The sequence below is a fragment of the Pinus tabuliformis genome, chromosome 1_2, assembly GCF_031772625.1.
Source record: "Pinus tabuliformis cultivar Carrire ecotype Pingquan chromosome 1_2, CPIR1, whole genome shotgun sequence".
Taxonomy (NCBI): Eukaryota; Viridiplantae; Streptophyta; class Pinopsida; order Pinales; family Pinaceae; genus Pinus; species Pinus tabuliformis.
The window spans coordinates 910101375-910112900 of NC_142298.1; the positions used below are offsets into that span (position 1 = coordinate 910101375).

Sequence of the window (11526 nt, forward strand, 5' to 3'; positions counted from 1 at the left end):
ATGAGGCCCTGGAAACCAAATTTCGCACCAGAGCAGGAAACGTTCAAGCATGTTCCTATGTGGATCCGCTTGTTTTCCCTCCCTATCGACTACTGGAGACTGGCAGCTCTGGAGAAAATCGGCAATAAACTGGGCACCTTCATTCAAGCGTCGGAAGCGACCCTCCAAAAAAGGTACACATCTTGTGCTAGAATCTGTGTTGAAATGGACGTTTCAGGGGCTCTCCATGAGGGTCTATGGTTGGAATATAGAGATGAAGTCTTCTTTCAAGCCATAGACTACGAACAAATACCTTTCAGATGCAGAAAATGCCATGAACATGGCCACCTGATCTGGGAATGTCCCATGCACAAGCCTGTAGAGAAGGCCAAGGATCCCCCAAGCAAAAATCAGGATGGTTTCATCTGACCCACAGGAAGACACTGCAATAACAAAAGAAACCAACCGAAGACATGAAACATCAACAAAAGATCCATAAATGCCTTTGAGGTGCTTGGAGAAGAAACTGGAGCAGAGGAGGACACCCAAACACCAACAACAGGGTAGAACATCCTGGAAAAGAATGATCAGAACAACCAAATTCCAACTTCAATCTCGACTGACGATTTTATCCGAGAACCAAGATTGAGAAAAGACGTAGAAGGGGACAAGGAAATGACACTAAGTGAAGTGGGCACAGAGGATCAGGACCTCAATGACACTCTAGAACAAGAAGGAATGGACCTTAACACCATAGTTGAGCAGTGGAAACAAAAAGGGGTGGAGCACATTCCAGAGGAAGAGATTGACAGAGTCAACTTCCTCTTTCTATCAAGGCAGGATGCAACCCTGAGAGGGTAGAAAAGGGGTCTAGGCGCAACAAAAGGACTGGGCATCAAGGCACAAAACCTACACCAAACCTATTCTAATGCAAAACACAAAAAGAAACGGGGCAGAAGAACAAACAATGAGGCACTACATGAGCTCAGCCAAATGCTCATCAACTCGGGCAAGATGAAAGTCCTGGAGGCTTTCCCTCTCTCCTCATAATTATAGTTTAACTATGAAGATACTCTCATGGAATGCAAGAGGGCTCAACAGCCAAACCAAACAACGATTATTGAAAAAGAAAGTCACTCAGGAAAATCCGGACATTGTTTTCCTGCAGGAAACCAAATGCTCTAGGCTAAAGCTGGAAGGAATAGGCAGAAGACTGGGAAAGAGAATGGAGCATTTGGACGTAGAGGGTAATGGTTTGGAAGGGGGCTTAGCCATCTTTTGGAACCCCCACTCCCTACTCCTCCTTAACGTCGAAGCCTCCAGATCATACATTTCCATTGAAATGCAAATCCTGGGAGAAGCTGGCACCTACTTATTCACAAATGTCTACAGCCCTCAAAGGCTGGAGGATAAACTACAGCTACTAGACAACCTATCCAAGATGCAACAAAGGCACTCTCATGCTAAGGCCATCTATGGAGGACATTTCAACATGATTACCTCTCTGGGGGAAAAGAAGGGAGGACTTCGAACCCTAAACAAAGATGCAGAGGCTTTCATATCTTTCATAAGAACAGCTAACCTGGTGGACATCCAACCAAAAAATGGCATTTTCACTTGGAATAATAAGAGAGGAGGAGACAGGCTGATCACATCTAGGCTTGATCGGTTTCTAATCTCGGATACCATTCTCCTTGAAGGAATCATAGTGGAATCTGAGATTATTCCATCTGGAGGATCGGATCATTGGCCCATCTCTTTACAGGCAACCATTCTGGGCACACCAAAAAATAGACCCTTTCGTTTTGAAAAATTCTGGCTCAGTCATCCAACTTTCACCACCAACATCCAACTTTGGTGGAACGAGCATCTGGACATTAGAGGAACCAAAATGTTTCGGCTCCAAGCTAGATTGAGGCACATTAGAGCTAAGCTTTGAATTTGGAACCAAGAGGTTTTTGGCAACATCTTTGAGGACAAGCAAGCCCTGGAGGATTAGATGACTCTAATACATAACAACTGGATCAAGGGGGACATATCTCAAATCTCCATTAACACGAAGTGTGAACTCCTGCAAAAATGGAATGATAGATGCAATCAGGAAGAGACTTTATGGAGACAAAAATCTCGTATTCAATGGCTGAATGAAGGGGAGAAAAATACCAAAATTTTCCATCGTTCAGCCATGGATTATAGAGGCACTAATAAAATAACCAAGCTTAAGGATGAACAAGGAACCTCCTTTCAATCTCATCAGGAGATTGCCTCTATCCTCAGGAACCACTTCAGTCTTATTGCCACAGAACTAGACATCAACAGACAAGAGGCAATCAATACAGTCATTACCTCTATTCCCAAGCTAATCACAGAGGAACAGAACAGATCTCTAGACCGCCTGGTCACCCTCCTGGAGGTAGAAGAGGCAGTCAAAGATATGGCCAATGGAAAAGCCCCGGGACCAGATGGATTCACCATTGATTTCTTCAAAGCTTGCTGGGACATAGTGAAGCAGGACATTTGGGCGGTGGTCGAAGACTCTAGAAGATCCTCCTCCATTCTCAAATCCTTAAACTCCACTTTTATTGCCCTCATCCCCAAAGAAGAGGCTGCCTGTACTCCTTCTAAATTTCGACCTATAGCCCTCTGTAATGTGTTGTACAAGATCATCTCCAAAGTCATGGCCAACAGGTTAAAGCCTATTCTCCCTTTGATCATCTCAGAAGAGCAGTCGGGATATGTGGAAGGGAGGCAAATCATGGACAATGTTTTATTAGCACAGGAAATGATCCACACCCTTCAGTCTCAGAAAAAGGCTAGAATGATCATTCAACTGGACCTCTCAAAAGCATATGATAAGGTTAGTTGGACTTATCTTGAGGCAATTTTGAAAGCTTTTGGGTTTGCCCAGCGTTGGATCAGTTGGATTTTAGCCATGGTAAAATCTCCCAGCTTCTCTATTTTAGTCAATGGAGCCCCTTCAGACCCTTTCTTCCCTTCCAGAGGCATTCGTCAAGGAGATCCCATCTCCCCCTTCCTTTTTGTTATCTTAATGGAAGGACTTAGTCGCATCATCAAATTGGCTAAGGACAGGAATATCATCAAAGGTCTTCAGCCCCTGATTCACGCTCCTACAACTACCCATCAGCAATTCGTGGATGATACTATGCTGCATGGCGCCCCTACAGTTAAGGAGGCCCAAGGTTTCAAAGCCATTTTGAACCTGTTCAGCCGAGCTTCTGGTATGGATCTTAACTTGGATAAATCTTCTGTTTTTTTCTTCCATACGCACTTGGCAGTCCAAAAGCACCTCACTAATATCCTTGGTTTCAAGAGGCACAACCTTCCTTCTAAATATCTTGGCATTCCTCTCACTGGCAAGCCTTGGAAAAAACTCCACTGGGAGCATTTTCTCTCCAAGCTAGAGGACAGGGGGAATTACTAGACCAATAGGGTTTTAAATTTTGTAGGAAGACTTGTAATGACTAAGGCGGTTCTGCAAGCCATTCCTCTTTACATGCTCTCTATCCTCCCAGCTCCAAAAATGGTTATTCATAAAATTAGGAATATTCAAAGAGCCTTTCTTTGGTCAGGAAAAGAAGATAAGCATAAGTGGGCACTTGTAGCCTGGACTAAATTATGCAAGCCCAAAGTTCTTGGGGGCTTAGGGCTACAAGAACTGGACACTATTAACAAAGCTTATGGATCCAAGCTTTGGTAGCGATGGCTCAAGGAACCCCATACACCTTGGGCAAAATTATGGAAAGCCAAATATGCCGAAAAGTGGAGATCGAAGGACCTAATCAGAATGACAGATGCCCTTGAAGATTCCCCTATATGGAATCTAGCCAAAGCTAATAGCCACCTCATTCAGAACCACTGCTTCTCAGAAATTCGAAATGGCAACAAGGCTTTATTCTGGGAGGATGCATGGCAACAGCTACCTAAACTAGAAAACCCCAACTATCATGCCCTTCAGAAATGGTTTCAGGCAATGGGAAAGATACGAGTCCATCAATATTGGTCTAATATCAACGAGAACCAACACTAGAGAAAATGGAACCTAGAACCTCTCCCCCCGGAGGAAGACATGATAATCCTCCTCAACGACCTAAACTCTGATCTGAATAAGAGAATGATCTCCACTCAGGAGGAGGACCAACTCAAGTGTGGAAAACTTGACGGAGGAACTTTCAACCTCAAGGAAGGCAGAATTTATCTTGAGCACTAGAACCTCAAAGACAAAGTAGCTTGGTACCCAAATGTCTGAAATAGTGCTCTCTGGCCAAAGATAAAATCTTTTCTTTGGCTTATCATGCATCGCAAAATCCTTACCTGGGAGAATTTAGTAAAAAGAGGTTTTATTGGGCCGTCCAGATGCCCCCTCTGTGAAAAGGATGAGGAAATGATGAACCATCTCCTCAATGACTGTAACTGGACCAATAATCTGTGGGAATGGATGAAAGGAATTTTCAAACAAACAGACAGACACAGAGACTCTATTCAAGACTCCATTGCAAATTGGTGCACAAATTACTCCAGCTGCAATACGGTTAACACCCTTTGGAGGCTCTACCCTGGTTTTATAGTCTGGAATACTTGGAAAGAGTGGAACAGAAGAATCTTTCAAAAAGAATTCAAGTAGCTTGAAACCATCAAAACAATCATTATGAACAGTTTAAAAGAAACTGCCCTTACCACCTGCAAAGCGGAACAGGACAAGACGCTCACTCCCAATGACTCTCGCATCCTGCTGTTGTTTGGCATGAATGGTCTGACAAGTCACAAGGCTCAAGATAACCACCTTCGACCTGCTCCTGCTCCTTCGGCCTGGCTGCCCCCCACCTCGGGATTCTGCAAATTAAATTTCGACGAGGCCTCCAGGGGCAACCCTGGCCCTGTAGGGCTTGGAGGCGTCCTCCAAAATGACAAAGGTGAAATCCTCCACATTTACTGCAGAACGCTTAGGGAGGCTACCAACAATGAAGCAGAATTCACAGCCCTGGAACAGGGGCTGCAAATCCTCATCCGGCTGGGTAAAGGTTTTGTTATAGTGGAAGGCGATTCCCTCCTGGCCATCACTACGGTGAAGAGGTTGCAAAATGGAACTCGGCCAGAGAAAGTCACAAAGCACTGGAGATTGGCCATGGTAACAGTGCTCATCGTGAAACATCTCTCCTCCGTCAGCAGCATTGTTCCACAAGTAGTCAGGCGGAAAGCTAATGGCTTAGTGGATTTCCTTGCCAACCACGCGGTCGATCATCCGATGGAGATCACTGACACCTATTGGCAAGACGTCACAGAAAATGAGCTTCGGGATTAGTGCACTCTCATCTTAAGGAAAGATATTACCAGAACATCAAGAGTGGAAGAAGGGCTACAGGTTACAGCTCATTAGTTACTTATGAGAATTAACAACTCACTTCACACCAAAGGAAGGTACAACGGGTGACAGGCCCATAGAGTACCCGAGGAAGGGTGGGAAATCATCCACAAGGACACAGTTCATCGAATAGGGAGGACAATCAACAAAAAATATGATTGGAACCATCAGCAAGACGTAGGGGAGGACACATGGCTCTCAACCAATTGCCTCAAGTGTGGCAGAGTTAAGGCTCTGAATCGACATCATGAGCAAGAGATGGGAAACCGTAATGACAGTTATTATGGCAGGAACAGCATATCTCCGACGGGGAAGTGGGAGATCTCAAGCCAAACCTTACCACCCTCAGCTATATCTAAGGCGTCAAACCAGGTGATCAGAGCACTACTTTCTTCTGGATCTTTTCTTAACAATCGCAGCACTACTAGGATTTTCATTATATCCTCGACCTGCAATTACATTATGGCGCGTGAGGGTAGTCGGAATGTCTCTGCTAACCAGGACCTACAGAAAGCTTGGGAGGCTTATGAAACCCGGATCACTCGGAAAGAAAAATGCAAAATCGAAGAGCTCAAAGCTGCGGTTACTAAGGAGGAAGAACGTTTGGACGCTTAGGCTCTGGAAAAGGAAATGGACTGACTTTCTGATCCAGGTACAGTGACTACAAGAGCAACATAGTTCGTTCGAATACAAGGAGAAATGTGAAGAATGAAGACCATGCTAGCCAAGGTGCTCAGCATGCAGGCTAAAGATATCAAGAGAGCTCACCAAGCCATCTCCCTCGTTTCTACAGAGAATTTGGCTAAGCCAGATGCCATGGAGTTCAATTTCAGTGCCCTGACTCAGGAAGTCAGAATCCTTTCGCAAAAGCTAAGTGTCCTCATCAATCTCCTTAGGCACTCCATCCATCAGGGATCCATTGCTGCGGTGGAAGTCTTGGTGGAGGTAACGGACACCAGCCAGGTGAAGCGCCCAACTCCACAAAGGATTCAGCAACCCGAGTTCGTGACTGCAATGGTCGGCCCAAGTGCACCTAGTAAAGACTATGTGATTTTGACGCTGTAATGGCTTCTCAGTTTCTTATTTCTCTCTTGTTTTTGTATCTCTCTGTCGTAGCTGTGGAGGTCCTCCAGGCCCTCTTTCTTTTTCGAATTACTAACAAGCAACCCAGGGTGGTTGTTTTTTTTGGTTTAGACCCCTCGTTAGGCAGCCCTGCGTGGTTAGCCTCGGGTTCAGTAAATGTAGGTTCAACTGCTTACAATCATTTTGAGCATGCGTTGATGATTTCGCTTTGTCTGTGTGTGCAAACCTTTTGTATCCTATGTATTTTTAGGAATTAATATATAACTGCTGATTTACACACACAAAAAAAACAATGAATTTTAATGCATTCTAACATCATATGGATTTATTTTTCCAAAATCACACTCGCATAGATTACCCAAAAAATATTAACATTGAAATAATAAAATATAAACCTAAAAACTAATTTTCATATTCATATATGAATTTTAATGTATTCTGACATCGTATAGATTTATTTTTCCAAAATCACACTAGCATAGATTACCTAAAAAATATTAACATTGAAATAATCAAATATAGACCTAAAAATTAATATATATATATATATATATATATATATATATATATATATATAGTTTAGTAATTAAGAAGTATACAAATCTTAATCAATTTTATTCAAAATTCTTTAATATTTTTTGGTAAATGGTTATCGTGGAAGCCTTACCCAACTTGTTAAGGTTTTTTTTTAATTTGTTCTATAGTTTTTCCAAGAGCCTATAGTAAACTCTTTTGTGCAACTTTTGCATGAAGGGAAATTATTTTCATTTGCATCTTGGGACTACTCCAATCTCTAATGTGTTGTCATTTTCCATAGCCTACCATCACTAAGCTAAGGAATATGTTTCAAACCCTACTCAACCACTTTTTCTAGTATGGGAATTTCTAGGTCTGTGGAGGTGACATTTTAGAGAAAGAGATGACATACATGTCACTTTTTTTGTTTCTACTTTTTTTTTTATGGACATATCTGAAAATATGTTAATATAAACTTTTGATAAGAATAATTAATTTTAAAATAGGTGATTTTCACTACACCCAGTAGTTGGACTACGAGAACATTGTTTTTCAGTGTCGACTTTGCCATCAAACAGGTCATCTTCAGAACTCTTGTTCTAAAAAAATAGTTAAATGAAAGGCCAGATCTAAAGCATGGAATCCATGAAGCCGCCTCCTCAAGAAGAGGAGGATTCCTCTTCCTCATATCAAGAAGATGATGAGTCTGATGACGACATTCTCTCATCGGAAAGGGCCCAGAATTTAGATCTTCAAAATCCTTGTGAAGGAGGTCAGAGGATCAAAGTTTTGTTGGCCCAACGAGAAGAACTAGGTAATAATGCTCTGATGGGTGCCATGAAGCACGCCCATGAATCAACCTCCTCAGACTCTGACAAGGATGCCTCCTTAGATTGTCAGAACAATCTTAAGGTAGCTTTCATAGCCATGCCTCCAGAAGGTTGGATCAAAGTAGCAAAGAAGAAAGGAAAGAAAGGATGAGGTGGTGATTAGCCCCAAGCTGCGTGATTCCAATGTTTCTAATTTTTCGTTTTCTACATGTGTTTTGTAATTTGTTTCATGGTCATCCTTAGGCATGTTCCATCTATGGCCATATTTAGGTCAGTTCTATCATATGGCCCTCATATGATATCATTGTAAAACTTTTTATATTAATAGAAATACTTTTGTACTAACTTACAAAAAAAAGGAATAACTTATTCAACAAGGTTTGATAAGAAGACTTGCATAGATTTTTTATTAAAACTAAATGGTCAAAAAACTTGGAAGGCATAATATTTTAACCATCAATGGAGATAGTTTGCGTATTTAAGTGACTTGCAACTAGCTGTATGGAAAGAAGGAAGACAAATGTGAGTCATGACAACTATTTTAATGAATGAATAAGCATTTTATTACTAGCATTTGAACTAAAAGGTGCAAGGGCACACTGATAGTGTTTTGAGGTTTTTTAAACCCTTTGAATATGTATACATTAACATTTGAAATAAAGGGGTCTTTAATGTCCCACTAGAGGTCAGGGGTCTCCTAGACAAATGGGATTTGAGGTCGGGTATCTCTTCAGGGGTATGGTACCATGATTAATTAGGAGCAACAATCAACATAATCATCAGGGAAACTGTAGAACTACTTGGCCTTATTAATCTGAGACTAACCCATATTGCTTTAGAACTGGAAGATAGGTCTAGGATCCAACCTGACGAAATATTGAAGGACGTTATTATTTCGGTAGACTCCTGGAAATACCCAGTAGATTTTATGGATATTCAGCCCAAGACATGCCTAAGAGGACATCCTTTAATTCTAGTTAGACCACGGTTGGCTACTGTGGATGCCTTTATCATATGTAGGTCTAGTTGCATGACTATATTCGATGGTCATGCCACCAAGGACCTTGTTATTTACCTTCCATCTAAACCAAGTTTTGAATTTGAGAATCCTTCATGATTTGAGCCTGAATTGGAAGAATTTTATGCACATCCACTACTCACTGTAGGAAAAGCCTTGTATTTCAAAAATGATACTGAAAATGATATCATTAGCGATTTTATCAATGAACCCTCTATTGTTACACCATCCACATCTTGATTGCTAATTTTTGGAATAGACAAATTTGATGAGAAAGAAACTCTTGATGATCCTATTACCTAAGAAATACCTACTACCCCTACTTTTAAGGGTGTAGCAGGGTAAATTTACCATGGGAAAACCCTAAACATCAACTCTAACTTATCCCCTATGCAAAGAGAGAAATTAGTGTTGTTACTCAGAAATAATAGAGAAACCTTCGCATGGGACTATAAGGACAGGATGGGTAATCCTACTCTATGTACTCATCACATCTATATAAAGGAAGGATCATGGCCTATCCGACAACCTCAATGAAGAATGAACCCAGCATTAAAAGGCGTTGTCAAGGAAGAGCTTTAAAAACTCTTAAATGAAAATTTTATCTATCCTATTTTTGATGGTCTGTGGGTATCTCCACTTGTTATTGTTTCCAAGAAAAATGGAAAGTGGAGAATTTGTGTGGACTATAGGGAGCTTAACAAGGCCACTCAAAAGGGTCATTTCCCATTACCTTTTATTGATTAGGTCTTAGACACTTTGTCTGGTAAGAAATTCCTTTCTTTATTGGATGGATAAAGTAGTTATAATTAGATACAGATTACTCCTGAAGACTAGGAAAAAACTACTTTCACTTGTCTCTGAGGTACATTTGCTTATAAGGTCCTACCTTTTGGACTTTGTAATGCACCTACAACATTCCAATGAGCAGTGTTGGGAATTTTTGTTGACATGGTCAATGACTGTTTGGAAATTTTTATGGATGATTTTACACCCTATGGGAATGAGTTTGATGAAGCCTTGCATAGCCTTGAAAAAGTACTTGAGAATTGTATACAAACCCACCTCTGTCTCAGCACTAAAAAATGCCATATGATGATGACTGAAGGCATTGTTTTAGGTCACTATCTCTTTGTTGCAGGTATTCAGGTTGATCTAGCAAAGGTAGAGGTAATTATAAAAAGTCTTACTCCTAAAATGCAAAAAGAGGTACATGTCTTTTTAGGGTAGGCAAGTTATTATAGAAGATTTATAGAAATTTTTTCTAAAATTGCATTTCCATTGTTTTCCTCGCTAACAAAAGACAAGGAGTTTGAATGGACTAACAAGATTAATAGTTCTTTTATAGAGTTAAAAAGATGTGTAATGGCAGCACCTATTTTAAGAGGACCTAATTGGAGTCTGTCATTCTGCATCTCTATCGATGCTTTTGATACAACGATTGGAGTTTTTCTTGGACAAAAAGAGGAAAATAATTCATATGTTATCTATTACATAAATAAGAATTTGGCTCTTGCAGAGGTAAATTATACAGTAACATAAAATGGTCTTCTTGTTGTTATTCATGTTAATAATAAATTTAGACATTACATCACTAGTTATCAAAAATTTGTGCATACTAACCATTCTGCTATCTGATTCTTAATGAATATGCCAGTTACAAATGCTAGGGTTACTACATGGTTGTTGTTTCTCCAATAATTTGATATTATTATTATAGATAAACCTAGGAAGGGTAATGGTGTTGCAGATTGTCTTTCTAGATTGACTCATGTTACTGATGATCTGTATGTTTAAGATTCACTCCCAGATGAGTATATCTTTACAATATCCACTTATTCACCCTGGTATGCATACATTTCCAACTACCTTGCTGCATGAAAACTTCCTTGTCACCTTTCTCCTAGGGAAAAGCAAAAAAAATTCTAGCAAAGTGCCTGGTATTTCTTGTTGGATGGGAAACTTTTTCACACTGGTTTTGATTATAAAATTATAATATGTGTGAGGGAGGATGAGGTTCATGACATTCTTAAAGCTTGTCATGATGGACCTTGTGGAGGGAATTTTGCAGATAAAAGAACAGGTCACAAAGTGTTGCAGGTGGGTTATTTTTTGCCTACTTTGTTCCGATATGGAAACAAATATATGCAATGATGTGATAGTTATCATAGGATGGGTCAGCCTACTCAATTAGATGATATGTCATTACAGCCTCAACTGGTGGTGGAACAGTTTGAGAGATGGGATTTAGATTTTATGGGACCAATTAATCCCCCATCTAAACAAAATACCTATATTCTAGTATGCATAGACTATGTCATGAAGTGGGTACAAGCCAAAGCACTCACCAAGGCAATTGAATGTGTTGGTTCAGATGTTCTGTTTGAAGAAATTATTGCTGAGTATGGAGTGCCAAAAGAGATAGTTACAAATGAAGAAGCACATTTTACCTCTCAGCTGATACAGGACCTTTTCAAAAAGTATAGGATTCATCACAAATTCACTTCACCTTACCATCCATAGGAAAATTTGAAAGTGGAGAGTACCAATAAGGTACTTGAAGCTATTCTCAAAAAGACTGTTGCAATCGAAGAGATTGGGTGGAGAGACTCCCTAGAGTATTATGGGCTTATAGGACTACTTGGAGAAATACTACAACATTATCTCCTTATAAATTGGTTTTTGGTAAGAATCCTATCTTTCCAATTGAATTTGAAATA

General features: G+C 40.4%; 1 protein-coding gene across 1 annotated transcript; it reads left to right on the forward strand.

Annotated features, from left to right (window-relative positions):
- Positions 1 to 1042: 1042 nt before the first annotated feature.
- LOC149208909 (uncharacterized) lies at positions 1043 to 1918 on the forward strand. Its single transcript, XM_089398456.1, has one exon. It carries the CDS (start codon positions 1043 to 1045, stop codon positions 1916 to 1918), a length of 876 nt encoding a protein of 291 aa, XP_089254582.1.
- Positions 1919 to 11526: the final 9608 nt, after the last annotated feature.